Source organism: Hippoglossus stenolepis, chromosome 6, assembly GCF_022539355.2.
Source record: "Hippoglossus stenolepis isolate QCI-W04-F060 chromosome 6, HSTE1.2, whole genome shotgun sequence".
Lineage (NCBI taxonomy): Eukaryota > Metazoa > Chordata > Actinopteri > Pleuronectiformes > Pleuronectidae > Hippoglossus > Hippoglossus stenolepis.
In genome coordinates, this window is record NC_061488.1 from 23,758,979 (window position 1) to 23,778,600 (window position 19,622).

Below are 19,622 nucleotides of genomic sequence, written 5' to 3' on the forward strand. Positions count from 1 at the left end.
GGGCATGGTGTTTTCAACTGTTCTTTTGTCACTTCTGACAGGAGTTCTGCCGTCTTGGGTCTTTTGATGCATTCCACAAAGCTGAGCACTTTCCCATGGCTGTGTGGTTCAGACGGGAGAGTGTGGGAGAGTCCTTCATCCTATACACTAGCTCAGTGTATGAGTGGATCTACATGGTGGAGGATGATGCACCTTCAGACACTTTCTTCTGAAGCATCGATGGTTAGGATAGTCCATCCTCTCCAATGGTGTTATTCAGCATGCGTGTAGTTTGTGGATGAAAGTCATTCACGTTCAGTTGAATCTGCCGCAAGAAACACAAGAATAAGAGCTGCTAACAGCCTAGATAAACTATCCGAATTGGATCTGATACACTAAAAAAGAGATTTTTCTCCAGATCTCACCAAGTGTTTTCTTTTTTTAAATATTTGCCTTTCTTCTTTGTAAATGTGTTTATGAGCTGATTGGTGGTAGTTAGCAGTGGGTCAAAGTTAGGTGGTGGCAGCAAAGACCCCGTGATCTGGTATTTATAGTGGAGGAGATATAAATAGCTCCAGTATGTGTGGACACTGAGGAACCACACTGTTGAAAGATACGACCACAGGAGCAGGAGGACTACGTTTTGACTGAAGGTAACAAATAGAAACGTTGCATTTATTATTTTATTTTTTTTGTATTTATCCCTATAGTGACACACGTCTCTATAAAGGTGCTATAAAAATCAAGTTAATAATTGTATTATTATTAAAACTAGAATGAGTATAGTGGAGCTTGCAGGCCGTTGCTGTTGCAGGAGAGATTTAGTTGCTGCCCTCGAGTTTGTAGCTGTCAAAATACTGTGTCATGTTGATTTCAATTCCACGTCATAATCTTTGTTTCTGGATATATATAACCCCCCATGCACAAAGTTTTCCTCATTAGTTTAGGTTTTTTTCTATATAATTAGTAGATAATAATCATTTTAATATGATAATTGACAGTTTGTTGACTATTTGCAAAGCGTTTTACTTTACCTCCATACTTCTTAAGTGCTTCTCTCGTCCTGTATGTGTGTTTTAAGCTACTGGATGCCTACATTACCTTCCTACCTACCTTCCTACATTACCTTCCTACCTACCTACCTACTTACCTACCTACCTTCCTATTTACCTACCTACCTACCTACCTACCTACCTACCTTCCTACATTACCTTCCTACCTACCTCACCTACCTCACCTGCACCTGCTTACCTACCTGCCTACCACTCGCCTTCCTGTTTACCTACCTACCTACCTACCTACCTACCTACCTACCTACCTACTTACCTATCTACCCCTACCTTTCTACTTACCTACAGACTTACCTACCTGACCTGCCCCACCTACCTACCTACCGAACCAACCAACCACCTATTTGCCTACCCACTGTTGCCTACCTACCTACCTACCTACCTACCTACCTACCTACCTACCTACCGACTTACCTACTTACCTACCCTACACGACCTACCTGACCTACCCACCTACACAACCCAACCTACCTACCTACCGACCTACCTACCTACCTACCCACCTCCTACTTACCTTCCCTACCTAACTTCCTACTTACCTACCTACCTACCTACCTACCTTCCTACTTACCTACCTATTTACCAATTGTTCTCAGGTGTCCGGTTTAATGGTGATCTTTACTCTATCTCTCCAGAGGAACTCCTTGTGCATTTCAGATGACCACAAAGACAGAGGACGGTTTTTGTCAATCAGACGATGACTTTGATGAAGATGAGGCAACACAGTATATAATTGAACAAAGTCTGGTTCAGTATAGGAAACTCAAAGGATTGAATCCGAGGTAAATCTCTAACCGCGCAGTGTTAAACGTCTGTTTCTGTTCATTGTTAATTTCAATTATTGTTATTTGGCAGTGATCTGAAACCCAGTGATGATCCTGATGGGATTTTCAAAGCGATCAAAGAGGGTAAAATGTTGTATTTTTGCTCAATCAGATTATTTATCTCATCAAAAGTTATTATTATAATGTGTCTTTATGTGCAGGGGATGAAGATGCACTGAACAGACTGGCCGAGCAGCCAGAGACTCTGTCCAGAGTGGATGAGCGAGGATGGATCCCTCTGCATGAGGCTGCAGTGCAGCTCAATAAAAGGATACTAGAGATCATTTTCTCAGGTAGTTAAGTTAAAACACAAAAAAATCATCTTCTTTTTGTTAAATTCTGCATGTTGATTAGTTTGATGTTCCAGCCTCACCCCCGGGGGCCGCCCAATGCCGCACTCTGAAGGGTGAGACGTCACTGTTTCTAGCCGTGGTCCATGGAATCAGAGAGAACGCCACATTCCTGCTGCAGAACGGCTGTAGCCCGGATCTGCAGAACGACGAGCAGGATTCTCCTTTAGTGGCAGGTACCTGACAGCGAATTCATCTGAATGCAAAATGCATTTCATTTAAAGATTTAAAGAAAAAAAATGTATCTCTCTCTTCAACTCCATAATTTTGCAGCTATCCTTAATGACCAGTACGACCTGGCCACCCTGCTGCTCCGCTACAGAGCCACAGTGGACCAGACCGGGATGCTCAACAGGACCGCTCTACATGAATGTGCTTTTTTAGGCCTGGAGAACTTTGTCTACCTGCTCCTGGAGTCCGGTGCTGACCCAAACGCATGTGACGTCAGAAAGAAAACGCCGCTGGCTCTGGCTGCACAGAACGGACATTTGAACGTGGTGGAGGGCCTGTTACAGAAAGGTCAAAGCCCAACTTCACTAATCACAATTTGTATCCTAGGGTTTAACCAGGTGCGACGTCCTCTGTTCTTAATCCTCAACAAGAGTACCAGAAAAAACAGGGGGGGGAATAATGTAGAAACCTCAGAGAGCCACAAGTGAGGATCCCTCTCCCAGGACGGACAGAAGTGCAGTAGATGTCGTTTGTAACAAAACAACATATTATATTTACAACATTCACGAGAAAAGTGTGTAACATAGATGAAGAGGTGTATCAATGTATAGGGTTAGGTTAAGTATTTATACAAAAAAAGAAGGGAGCAGCGATGACAATTGGAATAATGGAGGTATTTTCGGAAATAGTGGCAAATATTTTTCCGTGTCTCTTTTTCATCACAATTTGAGTTGCTCTGACAACTTATGGTGGAAAAGTAAAGGGTTACAACACAATTAGCCTTTTGGCTTATTTAAGCTTTGCAGAATGAATTTAAAAAGTCATAAATCTGTGGATAAATGTTGTAAAATATATGAATTCTCCTCTTTTCAAATCTGCAAATTAAACCCATTCTTTTCCTCCTATGTATTTATTCTGCAGGAGCCCATGTGTGGTGTGAATCTGACTCGGGAACTATTTTATTTGACGCAGCGGCGTCAGGAAACCCTGACATAATCACCTTACTGCTGGACAACGGAGCCGATCCCAACCTACCTCTTTACAGCGGCCACCTGCCAATTCACCGTGTGGCCTACCACGGACACCGCCTGTGAGGACAATCCGTAGCTGCTTTCAGACATGCACTGAACTCCGATTGCAAATGTCTAAGTGAGAGCCTCCGGACTCTCTGAGGACATTCTGCGGGCGACTAGTAAAACGTCCAATGTCCACAGTCGACGATTTGAGAGCACAGCAGGAGATCCTCCTCAGGATCCACAGCATTGATGATGTTTCCCACACGCGAAAGATGCAAATATTAAAATAACAAAAAGAATACAAATATGGCCGCATGAAAAAGCGGTGCGACACACGTTAAAGACAAAAAGATGACAAGGGAGCCTATGGTGAAAAGAGTCGATAAACAAAAACAAATGATCTCTATACCGCAGAATTAATACATTACATCCTGCCACTGTCCGCTGCCCTCCCCCCCTCACCACAGAGATTTCTGTGTTGTTGTGATTGCTCTGCGGAGAATCTCCTGCTGCGTTCTGTGGACGTCCTCTGCAGTTCGGGTCTGAAATGTTTCAGCATCTTTTCAAACAGAGTGTGTGTTATTAAACGTGGTCTCCTCTGTGAAAGGGCACTGGAGCAGCTCATCCCAGTGACTACACTGGACGCTGTGAAGGAAAGCGGGATGAGTCCTCTGCACTCTGCGGCTGCCGGGGCTCATGCCCATTGCGTGGAGATACTGCTCAAAGCTGCCTATGACCCAAACTTCATGCTGCACTCCAGGTTGCGACACAGCTACGACGACGATCGCAGGTCGGCCCTCTTTTTCGCGGTGTCCAACAATGACCTTCAGTGCACCCGCCTGCTGTTAGAGGCCGGGGCCATGGTGAACCAGGACCCTATCAACTGTTTGCAGGTGGCCCTCAGACAGGGCAACTATGAACTGATCAACACGCTGCTGAAGTTCGGGGCAAATGTGAACTACTACTCCCGCATCAACACCACTCACTTCCCCTCGGCACTGCAGTACGCCCTGAAAGACGAGGTCATGCTGAGAATGATCCTGAACCATGGGTATGATGTCAAACGCTGCTTTGACTGTCCTTATGGCGACAGCTCCCACGACTACGCCCCCTGGACGACTTCCGTCATCAAAGACATGGTGGTGAGACGAAGCTGCTTCCGAGAGACACAGGAGGAGACGTGGAGGTAAAGACTTTCTCTCACACCGTGTCTCTTTGGGCCTTTCAGTTCTGTGAGGTGATAACCGTGTCGTGGCTGAAGCACCTGTCTGCTCAGGTGGTGCGCATCATGCTCGACTACACCGACCACGTGTCCTTCTGCACCAAACTGAAGGACACGTTGGAGGAGCAGAAACAGTGGCAGGAGATCTGCCACCTTCAAAGTAAGAGCTGCCGTGATCCTTCTTTGGACCATTTATTGTTTTACCTGGCAGCAAAAGTGTATTGTTGATGATTTTTTTTCTCTACGCTCAGGAAATGCTCGGAGCCTGAAGCACCTGTGTCGGCTGCGGATTAGGGAGCGTCTCAGCCGCTTGCGCCTGAGATCCCCGGCCTTCATCAACTTCCTTCCTCTTCCTCCCAGGCTGAAAGATTACCTCCGCTTCAAGGAGTTTGATGTGTACAGCAGGGGCAGCATGGTGAACCCCATGTAAAAACACACACACACTGATTTACAGCTCTCACAGACAGAGGGACGAAGACAGTCAATGTTTGCTTTGTTGTTGTGTTTTATGTACTTAATGCTTTGCAATATTATTGGGGGGGAAACCTATTTACTACTGTTATGTACAGTGACAATTCAATTCTTTGTTTGAAGATTTATTGAAGATTCTCTGACATAAGGATATTATTACCATCATCGTAATTATACTTATTTTAAACTCAGCGTCTTTGTGTAATTACATCTAATTTAGAATGCGAATACAAAAAGTTGCAAAAATATATTTTGTTAATTAATCATATGAAATAAAAATGAGAGCAACAGAACATGCATCCAATCAAAATGTTTATAAAGTCATGAAAAATACATAAAACTGTGTCTTTCTCTTATGATGTGAGGTGGAAGAAAGGAGGCTGTTCTGCCTCTTTGTCTCCACCTGGTGGTAGGATGAAGTATTACAAGAGTGGTAATTGCGTCAACAAACCTTCAAGGGTTTCTACAGTTTGTTCTTTGTGATGTCAAAAGGTTTCACTTCCATATCATGGACAAAATACCATGTCCATCACATTTCTCTAAGTTGATGCAGTATCCATCTCCACAGCTGGGTGGTGCTGAAGCTTTTGTCTGCAAACCACAGACTGTCTTACTAAGTATGCGGCGCCCCCTTGTGACTATGAATTAAAGTTAAAGGGATGGTTCACTGAAAAATGAAAATTCATTCATCTACTCAGCATTAGCAGATGAGTAGACATAAAACAAATGCTTCCTGTGGCTTTGGAAGGAATTCTACTTTGGTGAACTTTGACCGGCAGTAATCGCCTCACATTCACATATGTGTGACCGTGCCTTTAGTCTGAAAAGTAAAGCTAAAACTATTTAGAAAACAAATGTGTATGTACATACATCCAACTCATACCTGGGTTTGTCAACAACATATGCACTTTATGACAGACACACACACACACACACAACGTCATGAATTTACATAAAATGTATCAAATTTATTTGTCTCCATCATGTGAGTCAGACTTCATTTTGTTTATAAGAATATTTTATAGGTATATAATTGAGAGTTTCTTTTAGTGATAAAAATAAACACAACATTTCATTTTCAAAATCTGTTTCTATATATTTCTTAATAGGAATGTCAGTGTAAATAGCAAACTACCACCATGTGGTCAAATTACAGCAAAACACACAAAATCCTAAAAGCACTTTTGGTCAAATAACAGTTTTCTAATAACATACTCTGATATATTTTGTATTATTATGTATGACATCAATTATCATGGTGTATAAAATGAAACAAAAAGTGATCCACGTGTTGTGATAGCTTAAAGACACAAACAGCACCCAGGGTGGTGTTGACATCTAGGTCAAACAGTGGTACAGTACATGGACAGAGGAAGTTTCTGTGATATAACACTTGACGGCTAAAAGTGTAAAAGTTACAGTAGCAGTGAAAATATGGAGGAACCAGAGCAGCGTTGTAGTTTTCTGTCCAAGGCACAGCATCAGTCACACTGGACTCCGGACCACAGCAGCAAACGGTGAGCAGGCAGCGAGCGAGCGTGACGACCTCACACACAGTTAGAGTACTTCTGCACCTGATCCCGGATCTCGTCCCGCACCACGGTGGCGTTTTCCTTCAGCTCGTCCAGCTCCAGGCCCTGCCTCTCCATCCGCTGCTTGTTATTCTTTAACTTTTTCTCCAGTTCTGCAGAGAGGGACACAGGGGTCAACATGGGCGACAGCAGGAGGGGACTCTGCAGCTGGAAAACTTTATAGTTCATTTACTCATCCACAGGAATCACAAGAAAGTAAGACAGTGGTTTAGACGACAACCTGAGAACTCCCACGCAGCGAGACGCAGACCAGCCGGAGCCTCCACGACAAATTCAACTGTCCTGCCTTCATCAGATCAGTGGATCGGGATCATGGTGGCAGTTGATCGTGGATTATTACTACAACTAGACTGCTGCTTAGACATACCATATGCCTCCTCACATATACCTCTATTATTGCAATACCTCTATTATTGCAATTGTCATTACTGCTCCCTTCATCTGTCATTTGGTATAGAAACATTGATACACCTCTCCATTTATGTTAGACAGTGTTATTCTGATGATGTGCTCTGCTACACTCAGCATCTTTCTACTTCTGTCCGTCCTGGGAGAGGAATGTGTCTCTCTCTGCTAGTTGTTTGGTAGTTTTCCCTCACTCTTGTTGAGGGCAGAGGATGTTGCCCCTTGTTAAACCCAAGCAGGCAAATTGTGCTTTGTGAATATGGGCTATACAAATCAAATTTGATTTATTGATGAATGGCCCCGAACAGTCTCAGACACACCAATGTTGAGTAAGAATGTTACAACCTATTTTATATGTATTTATTTTATAACCTATTTAAAACCTAATCATTTACTTTGAGCCACTGGAAGCAGCCCTGCACACCACCCACTCAGGGGATAAACCTTCTTATGACAATCATAATCATCTTATGATACTTCAATATTTTAAATAATACTTAATTCAACTTCTTTGTCATGTCATCACTATGGTCTGTCAGTGTGTAGGTGTATATATGCACAGACTGTCCTCTCTGTCTGGTTATTGTTCAGGATACAATATTAATCCTTGCTTGATTCTGACAGTAAGCAGGTTTCTGGTTATCTGTGCACTAGTAACTCCTCATTCCACATTCTGTCGTCTGCGTAGTGAGCTGCACGAGGATGATCAGTATCAGACTTTCACTTATTCCAGTCCTGAGCCGGATTTAAGCCCACATCAACATTGAAGCGACTTGTACACACACACACAGACTTGAGCGGACGTCTTATTGGTCAAGTCTTTTATATTTTTGAAGCAGAATACTAACTTGCTGTTGTTTTCAGAAAACAAGCATACATATGTCCCTTTCACCTCACTCAGTATCTCTGCCTCCGCTCTTCGTCTTCAACTCTCCCTCACCTCAAAGTCTAAGAACGTCTCACTAATGAGAAGAAGGTTACACTTTCCACTCTTTATGGGATGCTTCATACTTTAATGGGCTTTTGGAGCTGTCAACTTAACTGTATGTTATTTGATAGATATATCTATGTAGGTTTAAAATCACATTTATAACAGAAGTTGTATTTAAAACAAAAATCTACTTATGTATGATAATGCCACATAATGCTACAAACCATCTTGGACCTTGCAGGGCCAAAGCTGATGTAGAGTCAGAGCCTGTATGATGTGTGTGCGTGTGCGTGTGCGTGTGCGTGTGTGTGTGTGTGTGTGTGTGTGTTGAAGGTGTGTCTCAGCTCGGCCAAACATCACTGCATCGTAAAGGTATTTGATTCAATTTCCAGGGAAAGACACTTCCGCCAAACTTAAAAGATCTGACAAGTACAACCACATTCTCACAGTAAATGATTTACAAAAGAGAGGAGGTGAACTGTTGCATTACGCTAAAAAGCAACAGATTTTCTCGCAGCCAAACCACACTAACTAATAAAAAGCTTGTTAAGACGGAGAGCAGCTTCATGTACTCACTCTCGAGTTGTTTTATCCCGTTCTTAGCTTTGTTTAAGAGGTCGTCTGCCTCCTTCTTCATATCCTTCGCCATCTGGTTGATGCTGTTCAAATCTCCTGACTCAGCACCAAGAGAGTCCACCTTCATCCGCAGCTCATGGTACCGCTTCTCTGTGTGATTGAAGCTCTGGGAGGAAACACAATATCTTGTTACATTTTCACCTTATTTATTCTAAATAAATCTTGGTTAAGTCTTTCCCGTTAATTATCTACACTGTGGCAGTCTGCCCTATTCTAATTTCTCCCGCCATAGTTTCAGTTTGTGACACGTCTCATGATAACATAAGAGATCTCTAACTTGGTGTTTTCACCGTCCATGCAGACTGACAGGCCTCATATTTTCAGTTGCAGCTGTGAGCATATCCACCAAGCAATGCAGTTCTCTCTCTTGCTTGAGATCTTTTTAGTCTGTGTCCCTGTCACTCGGAATCTGTTGTGAGTGACGTTTGAGCACGTGCTTGTGCACCCCAGGCTACCACCATAGATTTGATTAATTCTGTGGGAAACACTGAGGCCTCGGAATCTTTTATCCTTTCATACATTTTGGGTTAACAAAAAACCCACAACATATACTGTGCTTACCTGCTCCAGTGAGGACGCCATGTCAGTGGCGTTGTTAGCCAGGGCTTTGGCGTTTTTCGCCATCTGTCTGTTCTGCTCCGTCTTGTTCCTCAGAGCTTCCACCCCCATAGAGAGGTTGTTCAAACGCATCATGACGTCCATTTGCTTATCCTCCAGCTGGTCCAGCCTCTCCTCCACCTGAGAGAAAATTACACATTACTTCAGCAATTTGAGAGAATATACTCTTCTATGTTGAAAAGAAAATAAAAGCCGCAATTAAATTAAGCACTATACAGGCAGGGGTCGACCATGGAAAACGATGGAAGTGCACCTGCAGTTTGGCACATTGCAGCTAAGTAATCGAATGTGGAGTCACGCTGTACCTCCGCAGTCGCCTGCCTCGTGCTGTTCAGGTTATTGTTGGCCTCTTCCAGGGTTGTTCGTGCTTTCTCGATGGCCTTTTCAGACACATCCAACGCCTGCTTCGTGCTATTGACTTTATCCTCCACTCCTTCTGCTCGCCTCCTGCACGACGTCACCAGAGCAAACAGAAAAAGGTTGTAATTGAAACATTAATGTGATAAATCCTAATTGTTATTTTTGTTTGTTAGTTTCCTTTTGAGTTGGGGGTTTGGTAGTTCAGTCGTCAGGGGGAAGTTTCTGGCTCCAACACCCTGGGTCTTACACATGTTTTGTTATTTTTGGCCAGGCCTCCACACTCCTATTGGTTATTAAATGGCACCTTTCTGTTGATAAAATAATTTTGCTTTTTCTGCCATGGCGTCCTCCTTACACAGTGAAATTCTGAGATTGTGGCCGTAACACTCCTGAGGGAAATACCTGTAGCTCTTCACTCTCTGCTACTGGGCAGATCACATACGGCTGCTGTGTCTGAACAAAACATCTGAAAGTGTCACTGGGAAACGAAACAGTGAAGCTGAGGGAACCTACAGAGTCTGGTGATAACGCTCTACATTACTACAATAGACCCATTCTAACACACCTTCAATGTCATAGTGATCCATAATCTGTGTTTCCCTCTAATCTAGACTGTGTCGGCTTGCCACATTGTAATTTGTCCTGCACCAGTTTCATAAGGAAAAAAATGTAATAACATAATAACATAATTGTATAGCTGTGTGCAGAGCTGTGTGCAGAGCTGTGTGCAGAGCTGTGTCCAGCGCTATTTGCCGCGCTCGCTCACACTATTGTCCATAAAGTTGTTACCATCCACACACACAGTCAATCTTCGTAGTTTCAGCTGCAGTTGTTCTTGTGCATGCACTCACACTACTGCCATTGAAGGAATTCATTTTGCGATTTTTCTTCTGCATAGTTAATAAAAAAGATCTTCGCAGCTTTTTACTCCAGTCTGTACAGGAATACTGCAGCAATATTTGAGTGGAATTGAAAAAGTGTGTTGTGTGTTTTTAACAGTAAAGTGTGACTCTAAAATACAATCTGACAATTTTTTGCATTGTGGGTGGATGCTGAAGAATGAAATGTTCTGCTAGTTTTTGCTGTCTCTTTCATATGCTTCTTCTAACAGCAAGCAAACATAGTTTATGGTGAATGTGGTTACTGTTTTGAGAAACAGCAGGATTACTTACTTGGCCTGTTGAGCTTTTTCAAGCAGCTCCTTGGCTTTGCTGATGTGCTGCGAGGTTTGGTTGACAATGTCCTCCATGTTGGTGAGGTTGGACAGGCCGTCCTTTATCTTCATGACCATGTTGTCCAGCGTGGTCTTGTTGAACGGCAGCTTGATCGCCAACACCTGCAGAGCCACTTTCTCTATGCTCTCTGGATCGGCTCCCTCCTCTGCACAACAGGGAGGAAGGAGAGTCAACAGATGCAAAATACAGAAACACTCAAACACCACATCATGCTGTACTTCTCCTCCTGCAGGTGAACTCAGTTTAGCTGATTTAAGATCCATCTTTTGGAAGAGTTACCAGTTGAATCATGATCAACATACCAGTGAGAAAATCTCTGATCTTCTTAATGAAATCTTTGAGCTTCTTGTTGTTGTTTTCAAACTGGTCTTTCTTCTTCCGGGCTTTCTCCAGCGTGTTCATCGCCTGGTTCTTCACATCTTGCGTCAGAAAGGCGATGTCCTGGAGCTGGACACAGGAAACCGAGATGTCAAGTCAACAAAGAATCATTATTTTTTATCGTCTCAAGTCGTGGAAGATACCAGGATGCACTGGCACTCAGATCCAGAGGAAATACAGAATGTTTGAACTTTTTTCAGTACCTTTTTTGCGACACCCTGCAGCTCCTCATTGGCAGCGTTCAAACCGTTTCTGGCGAGCCCAGCTTGATTAAGGGCAGCAACGGAGGCGCTCACCGTTCCGTTGCATCCGTTTCCTCCACACACACGATTACCCTGATCGTCTCGGCAACCAGCACCACCACACTGGCTGTCTGGGCAACTGCCATTTACGCTGTCATTGCTGTGACCACCACATACCTGAAGGGAGAAACAATGCATTATCTCTCACCTTGAGATGATTAGGTCAGTCAATAAGAAAAGAAATTAATAATCTGGAATCTGAAAAGAATTTATGATCCATGTTTAGCTCTATAAAGTTAAATCAAATTAGATCTAGGTATTAATACACGGTATGAACAGGCCGACTTTTACTTTTCCAATATGTTTTCACTAAGTAATACATTGATCTACGGGGGCACAATGCAATCAGCCCTCACCTAAAGTATAAAAGTATGTCTGGTTGGTTAAAACAATTCCTGCCGCTAATACATCCAGTTCATCTCAATCTTTCCTTGTGATTCATCTTTATTTTTTTATAAAAGAGGCTTCTTTAATTCAGTTAGCTTATTTCAGACCATCCACTCATGTGTATCTGTGTGTGATTGAGTGCTGCTTCTGTGACCACCCTCCACTAGCGACTACGTATGACTTAAGGCCACTAGATGTCACTGTAACTGCAATAAATTAAGAGTTCTCATCATAAAAATACATTGACTACATTCATAACAAATTGGACAAATCAGTACCGTAGTCAATTACAATCGAAAGAACAAAAGAAACTTTGTCTACCTTGTGGCTGAGGAGATGAACCTTCTCATCCAGGTTGTGAGCCTTCTGCTGCAGCTCGTTCAATGATTTGTTCTGAGCAGCCAGAGAGCGGAGGAACTTGTCTCTACTGGCATCCAGCAGGCCTTCAGTAAGAGCGCGGGTTTCTTTGGACTGTTCCACCGCACCAGAGGGGCTGTACACTGAAGCGTTGCATTTCTGCTCAGCCTCGAATGACTGTCGATAGTACTTCTTGATTTTCTCAAACTGATCTGGATGAGACAAGAACACGAGTTGGTGTTTGACAGTTATGATTGACAGCTAATTATTCATTATATATTTACTCTTCTTTTGTTTGTTGTCATGAGACGTTGTGCTGTTGAGCTTCATTGACATAATTGAGTTTGCTACCTGCAAATCCTGAGGTGAGGTAGTCATCGATCACACGCTGTTTGTGAGCCACAGTGGTGTTGATGTCCCTCAGTTCTCTCTCCAGATCATTCAGTGTACGTCTCAGTGCCTCCTCTTCTGCTGCTGTTGTATTTAGCTCTCGGGTGACGCCCATCAGACGGCCATCTGTCAGTGCAATCTCAGCCCTGGAACATAAAAAGTGGTGTATTTACATAAACTACATTGTTTGTTAAGAAGTGAAAGAAGACATATTCGTTGACATCCTCACCTGAGGTCATCAATGCTCTGTCCAATCAGCTGGTGGATCCTGTCGTTGTCGTCCCCACTGATCAGATCCTGCACCTGCTTCAGCTTCATTTCCAGTTCTTTGATGCGCGTGTCATCTACTCCTGGCGTGACCCCGCTCTCCAGGATCTTCTGCACGGTGTACTGGATGTGATCCAAGTCCCTTTTGTTCTGGCACACAGCATCATCCCACAGCTGAAAGCACGGGTGACACCGGACACATTTTGGGAAAGCGTCCGTGAAGCCTCGAGCGCACTCATCGCACTGCTTCCCCGCTGCTCCCTCCCGGCACTCGCATACTCCCGTCGTTCTGTCACACTGGGCCATCTCTGAGCCCAGCGGATGACAGTTACACTCTGAATGGAAGGAACCAGGAAAGGAAGCGAAGAAAGACATTTAATTTGTATTCATATCGGAGATGTTGCTGGTATCTTCTGACTGGTTCGGTGTTTTTTGAAGTCTGAAAATGTCTGTTAACAAGGTGAGTTCAAGTGATGGACATTGTGTGGGATTCTTTGGCTTTGAATCTTAGTCATCATCACTGTTTAACTTGCATTAGATTAATATAAGTGGGAAATCAGGACCTAACACTACAGAGTAGTCTAAATCTCTTTTGTTGATGTAATACATTATCAAACCTTGTTAACAAATCTTTTCATTCTTGTGCACAACGATCACTTGAATGCATTTGCTTTCACTGTGTTTTAACATACTAAAATGTATTTTTATTATTATTACTATTATTGTACTTACAATAAAAACTTTGGAATTGGTCTACAACATGGCAGCAGTGGCTACAATGTAATCTTATGGGGCAACTGCGACAGTCCACGAAATCTCCTCTAAAAGTTTTTTGTTCAGCAATAAAAGCCTCAAATTGTTATTCTGGGTCTTTGGTCGGAGTCTGTCGGCATTAGACATGTCACATCCTAATCAGAGGCCTAGGATGAAAGATACCAGAATTGCCCTTGAACTGAAAGGAATGGCAAGTACATTTTGTATACACTGATGGACTGTTGTTGTAGTGTCACTAAATATCACTGTTATAACCAGCTTAAAATATGATGAGCATTCCTGTTCACAAGTGCTTTACGCTCTATGGTATTTGTTACAGGGTGAGTTACCTTGACACTGTACCTGAGGGTCGCCCCAGTGGAACTGCTCACACTCAGTGCACTGTTTGCCTCCAAAGCCTGGACGACAGTGGCACTGGCCTGTGAACTGTAGGAGACAGAGAGAGAAAGAGAGAGAGCATCATCAAAAATGATAGGCAGTCAGATATGGATACAAAATAAATACAAATATGAACAATTGATCATTTTCATTGTAGACTTCCTCACCATGTTGCAGTGAGCACCCAGAGCGTGTTGTGAGTCACAGTGACAGGGCTCACAGCCTCGGTCCTGACCGTAGTTCCAATGGTTCGGAGCGCACTGGTCACAGTTGTTTCCAGCCACGTTCTCCCTGCAAGGACAGGCTCCTGTTTGCCGGTCACAGTGACACTGTCCATCACTGCAAGCAGACTGTATAGTGCCAGCAGTCACACAGGTACAACCTGACAAGAAAACATATATTTAATGGACACACAGAGAGATGACACAAAGTCGAATTTCCACACTGTAATTTGATCAAATTAAATAATAACAGTCTACTGTTAAATTGAACATTCTTAGTTTCCGTTGAACGGCAGGTCTGTTGAATTTCTGTGTTGTTTTTAGATTAAACAAGATGTACTTTACAACAGGCCTGTACATGGTCATATCTCGGCCTGAACAGTGCCACTAGGTGGCAAAGTGCCTGAGCCTGAATATTGTGAAGTAGATAATATCATTTTATTCTTGGATATACTCCGAGCAGGTTGAACATATCACTTCCAATTAGGTCAGAAAAGCGATAAGACCTCGCTGACCTTCATTGTGAATATTGTGAGTTTTCATCATTGGTGCTCTGTTGAATTTCGATCCTTTGTCATAAAGTACTGTAACTCCACAAACTCAGATCTTGACCAAATTCCACATGTTTAATAAGAGTTCCACCCTGAATACATGTACTTCTTCATTTTCTCTATAAAGTTAAAATTCAGAGAGAGGTTGGTCGTTTATCACCCACAAATTTTTAGGCATGCAGCTGGAATCTAACAAAACACAGACATAGATTTAGCTTCAATGCCATCGAAAATAACTTTGCAAAGAAAAATGTGCAATCATTACTCACGTCTGCAGTCTTGGGTCAGAGCGTTTCCATAGTAACCATGTTGACAGTGTGCACAGGAGGGGCCGTCGGTGTTGTACAGGCACTTAAGGCATTGGCCGGTCCTGGGGTCACATGACTCAAAGTCCTGGGTGTCGATGTTGCCGCTACACTCGCATGGTAGGCACTGCCCCCCAGGCTGGTCTGGATTACCATAGTAACCAGGGGCACACTGGTCACAACGGGATCCTTGGTAAGTAAACAGAGAATATGGCACATGTCAGTTGGGTTCAAAACTGCTTCGCACCGATGTAAAACATTAGCAGAGTGTTAAACTCTGAATAGTTCACTGCAGAATCAGCCACAGTGATTTTGCCAGGCCTGGTAAAAAGTGATCAACCAAAGACACCACAGTGTCATAGTTTACCAGTGTAGCCTTGCTTGCAGTTGCAGATGATCTGGTTAGTGCTGTGGTCAGCTTGACAGGAGTGTCCGTTAAAGTGATCTGAGCCGGGGTTTCCAGGGCAGGGGCAGGGCCGACAGTGTTCCCCTGAGCCAAGCACTGGGTTCCCAAAGAAGCCATCCACACAACTAGGGCAAAAACGGAAAGGTATTTTACCACCAGGGGGAAAGGAACAGAGTCTGACATCTGATCTGAGTGTTATAACCTTACCGTTCACAGAGCTGTCCAACCGTGTAGTCCCTGCAGTCTCGACACTCCCCGGTGCTGGGGTCACAGAGGTCTGCGTGGCCGTTGCACTGACAGGGGATGCAGCTGGGGAAGCCCCACTGGCCTGGTTGGCAGTCAGAGCACATCCGTCCAGTGGCTCCCTGCCTACACTGGCACTGGCCTGTAACTGGGTCACACTGGTGGCTCAATGAACCCTCAGAGTGGCAGTCGCAGGCTGGACAGGGGGAGGTATTTGAAGGGTTATTCACTGTTTCCCTGTTGATATTCACTATTTGTGCTTCTTATTGGAATTTTGAACAAAAATAAACTGAATTATGTATGTGAATTATTTATATGACTAATGTGATATAATGTTTTTGAAATTACATGGTGTAATTGAACTTGATTGGATTAGTATTTAGTTTTCATCTATTCTAATCCGGTCTCTCTTGCAAAAGTTTAGACTACCTGATAAAACAAATGTTACTTATTATGCTCTGATCTGTAATTAAGTGCTACACCATGTGACAGAGTTAGCTGATCATACAGCAGACTCACCAGTGCAGCCATTCACTCCAAAGCCGTAGGTTCCTGGGGCACACTGGTCACAGTGTTGACCCATGACGTTGGGTTTACATTGACACTGACCTCCCACTCTGCCGCACTCCCCACTGAGGGAACCCTGTGGGTCACACTGACAGGCTGGATACAAGAGAGACAGAAAAATATTAAAAAAGCCGCGTAAACTTGAGACTTGAGCTGTCAATGGATTTGAACTTGCTTCCACTAAATGTGAGTTATGTACGTCTGTACTTACACAGAGCGCCGTCATGAATGATGGAGGAAATACTACAGATGAGTTTGGAGCACATCTCAGCCAGGGCAGGCATCGGTGTGATCATGAAGGAATCCAGACACATGTAGCGAATCATCTCCTCCCGCCGCTGCTCGGCCTCTGGCTCATTACCTTGGAAACCAGGAAGCTCAGTGTATTTGGGAATCAGAACCAGCTATGTAGATAAAAAAAAACAAAGAATCAAAGAAAATTAAAGAAGTAATTATAGTCAATGCAATAAAGCTGATAAAGTTGATAAGCTATAGTAATGAACTCATGCAGAAAGAAAAATTAAGAATTAAACAGTTCTTTTGAGAGGAGGTCTCACAAAAAGAAGATAAACGCTAAAAGCCAGATTTGTGTGGTAGTATCTATCAAATATTAAAGAACTAAATGCTCCTGAAACAGGTATGGATATAAAAGCATCATAAAATAAAACGTATTTGTGTGGGTCTCCCTAAATTTGAATGGTTCATTCTTGAAATGTGTTTTATATTCATATTAAGAAAAAACAGTGATTACACAAGTGGACAGATATTGTAAATACTACACTGCTGAAATCTGTTTCCTGTTTAAAGTTCATGTAATGGCTTTGGTGTCTTTACTGGGGTTTTGCGGTTTTTATAATCACTATGGGGGAATCTAATTTTGTGAAGGCTACTGCAGCGTGCATGTTGGCCGGTGAAATTAGCTCCCGAGACCAATGCAGCCTTTCAAGGAGAGTGAGAGGTGGATAATGAGGGCAGTGGGCTGAAATTCTTAGCTCACCGAGTCAATAAGAATGAAGGCTGTAAGATGTCTGTGTGAGACACCGTGGCGCTGGAACCTAATTGCCACCACGTAACGGTTGCTGGGCTCGAAGCAGAATGGCCTGGGCATCTGGATATACCTGTTAAAATACACAAAAAGACAACGTTTGTATGACTCTTCTCTTTCTGTTTCCACGGCCAATGACACCTCAATCATTATCACTCCCTGTGGAAAAAGGGGACATTCATGTAGCCTGTGACGTTACAAAGCCACAGGGTTTGTAACAAGGTCCAGATAAGTGTTTTTTGTGTATTGAATGTCTAACAACAAGCCGTGGCTACTGCATATTGAAGGAGCCCCATTTCAGTTTATTTATATTTACATATAAAAATGTTTACATATATTTATTTATAGTTTTTGGGGGATTGTAGGCATGCAGCCCCATGCCCTAGCTAACCATTAAGTGTTAATATCCCTTGTACATATGCACTTTTGCACTTATACCTAAGAGAAATGAGGCTGATTGTGAGTGTAACCTAAGTGTTTTAGTCTTTTTATTAGATCTTTTTTTACAATTTAGCTTTTTAATCTAACATATGTTTGGATATTATTTAAATGAGTTCAATGACTATGCAAATACAATATGAAAGAATTCCTTTTTTTTAATCTAAAGTTTAACACTGAAATCAAATCATCAGAAATAGCACTTGCAGTTTTTAAATGAAACTGATGAGCATGATATGTTAGTGGCAGGATGTTCATCACTTCCATGTCTGACTACAGTGTTTATGGAGTAGTCACTGTTCACCAGGGGGAGACTCTGCATCGGGCTTCCACCCCTGTTGTCTGTATTTTGGCCTCTCGTTGCTAATTGGTTTTGGCTGACGTGCCCACCACAGAAGAGAGCGGAAGCCGAGCTATACGGTCCACTGAGACAGGCGGATCCGGGCCTGGTCTGACCACTTAGTTCCAGATCAGTTCAGACTGTGAAAAGCTTTTCATCGGGTTGAAATTAAACAGTCTTCGTGTTTCGGCTTTCCCTCTTCTTCATCCTATATCCTGTTCTCTGCTGCTTAGATCTCACCACAGAGATGAATAATGTTTAATTTCGTCTGATCTGCAAAAATCGGTCTAATGTGTTGATTCTGCATCTGTGTAATAAGCTTTTTATATCATAAGCTCAATATGTAATCTGCAATCGTTTAATTTGAGGCTTTTAGTGATCTTCTTGCTCAAGCAGATAACATATCTTCCTTAACAAGCCTTCACACTACAAAGCAGCATCATAACAACACTGTGATTTGAAATATTATTTTTTAAATCTGAGTATCATTATTGTACTGACAGTTATCAAGTCTCTTTGCTAGGTGTAGTTTGACCTCAGAAAATACTATTTCTATAGCAACTGACTTCATTTTGCAATCGCTGGAGTCTCCCTCTGCTGTTCATTCAAGAGAATACAGGTTTCAGTCACTTCTGCATTGGCTTCATTTTTATATATAGTCTATGATAATGGGTTACACTGATGATTTACATTTGTCTCAACTATCTTTGATCTGATAATGAATTTAAACAACTACAAGAGTCAAGACAAACTCTGTGAACCTGGGCCAGGTGTTGGGGTTGGATATAGAAACGTTTGTGCCAGAATTTACTTTTATCTGCTTGTCTCTAAAAGGTCATGTGATTTTTTTCACTATGTAAACAAAGCTGCTGCTTTCTTTTCATAAAGCTGTGGCTGACTATTACACAGGCTTCCTGGTATGTTTGCCCTCCCAATGGAAAACCAATAGGAAAAAACTACAGCAGGGTACAGTGGAATACAAAAAGCCCGACTCACACAGTTGCACACAAGCCAGGGCAAGTCTAAGTGACAACAATGTAATGATGCAATTTTTTCCTGAGCTGTAAAACAACACAACCCAGATCAACACCTGTGAATGCTTGGACAAATCCTTCAGCCCTTCAGCGACTTGAATAAATATACAGGCAAAAATGGTCTTAGACTTATACACTAACACACACACACACACACACACACACACACACACACACACACGCACACAGACACACACAAAAGTTTTGGTACCTATTGCGGTGTGGCAGTGTTACAGTGTAGAGCTGTTCAGTTGGGAGAAGGTTTCCACACCGGAGACTGGAGGGTAGCAGAACTGAAGTAATACTGACAACGGCCTCCCAGTCCTCTGTCGACTACACAAACACACACACACACACAC

General features: G+C 42.9%; 2 protein-coding genes across 4 annotated transcripts in view; one reads left to right on the forward strand and one right to left on the reverse strand.

Annotated features, from left to right (window-relative positions):
- Positions 1-488: 488 nt before the first annotated feature.
- Positions 489-5,438, forward strand: asb14b (ankyrin repeat and SOCS box containing 14b). 2 transcript variants are annotated; one of them, XM_035159440.2, is made up of 10 exons: positions 489-632; positions 1,685-1,831; positions 1,905-1,957; positions 2,035-2,166; positions 2,241-2,399; positions 2,497-2,742; positions 3,316-3,484; positions 4,018-4,552; positions 4,639-4,792; positions 4,884-5,438. In XM_035159440.2, exons 2-10 carry the CDS (start codon positions 1,707-1,709, stop codon positions 5,060-5,062), a joined length of 1,752 nt encoding a protein of 583 aa, XP_035015331.2. In that variant the 5' UTR covers positions 489-632; positions 1,685-1,706; the 3' UTR covers positions 5,063-5,438. The 2 variants fall into 2 exon arrangements, with proteins under 2 accessions (XP_035015331.2, XP_035015332.2); XM_035159441.2 differs by having other exon boundaries at positions 571-632; positions 1,646-1,831.
- Positions 5,439-6,046: 608 nt separating this feature from the next.
- lamb2l (laminin, beta 2-like) overlaps positions 6,047-19,622 on the reverse strand; it is a 58,973-nt gene continuing 45,397 nt past the window's right edge. For both annotated transcript variants that reach the window (XM_035159436.2, XM_035159437.2), the window contains exons 17-35: positions 19,475-19,596; positions 17,404-17,524; positions 16,618-16,810; positions 16,359-16,502; positions 15,804-16,035; positions 15,558-15,721; positions 15,155-15,379; positions 14,281-14,495; positions 14,065-14,161; positions 12,924-13,296; positions 12,656-12,840; positions 12,269-12,516; positions 11,462-11,677; positions 11,183-11,327; positions 10,818-11,025; positions 9,591-9,732; positions 9,229-9,405; positions 8,608-8,773; positions 6,047-6,787 (exon numbers count right to left, since the gene is read on the reverse strand). In XM_035159436.2, the coding sequence (XP_035015327.1) occupies positions 6,651-6,787; positions 8,608-8,773; positions 9,229-9,405; positions 9,591-9,732; positions 10,818-11,025; positions 11,183-11,327; positions 11,462-11,677; positions 12,269-12,516; positions 12,656-12,840; positions 12,924-13,296; positions 14,065-14,161; positions 14,281-14,495; positions 15,155-15,379; positions 15,558-15,721; positions 15,804-16,035; positions 16,359-16,502; positions 16,618-16,810; positions 17,404-17,524; positions 19,475-19,596 (3,510 nt within the window). In that variant the 3' untranslated portion in view covers positions 6,047-6,650. The remainder of the gene's footprint in view (positions 6,788-8,607; positions 8,774-9,228; positions 9,406-9,590; positions 9,733-10,817; positions 11,026-11,182; positions 11,328-11,461; positions 11,678-12,268; positions 12,517-12,655; positions 12,841-12,923; positions 13,297-14,064; positions 14,162-14,280; positions 14,496-15,154; positions 15,380-15,557; positions 15,722-15,803; positions 16,036-16,358; positions 16,503-16,617; positions 16,811-17,403; positions 17,525-19,474; positions 19,597-19,622) is intronic.

Bases quoted from the DNA above. Each gene is read 5' to 3' on its own strand.
- asb14b (XM_035159440.2), top strand. From the start codon at position 1,707: ATGACCACAAAGACAGAGGACGGTTTTTGTCAATCAGACGATGACTTT. The intron at 2,400-2,496 runs GTACCTGACAGC...ATAATTTTGCAG, and splicing joins GGATTCTCCTTTAGTGGCAG to CTATCCTTAATGACCAGTAC. The intron at 2,743-3,315 runs GTCAAAGCCCAA...TTTATTCTGCAG, and splicing joins GGAGGGCCTGTTACAGAAAG to GAGCCCATGTGTGGTGTGAA.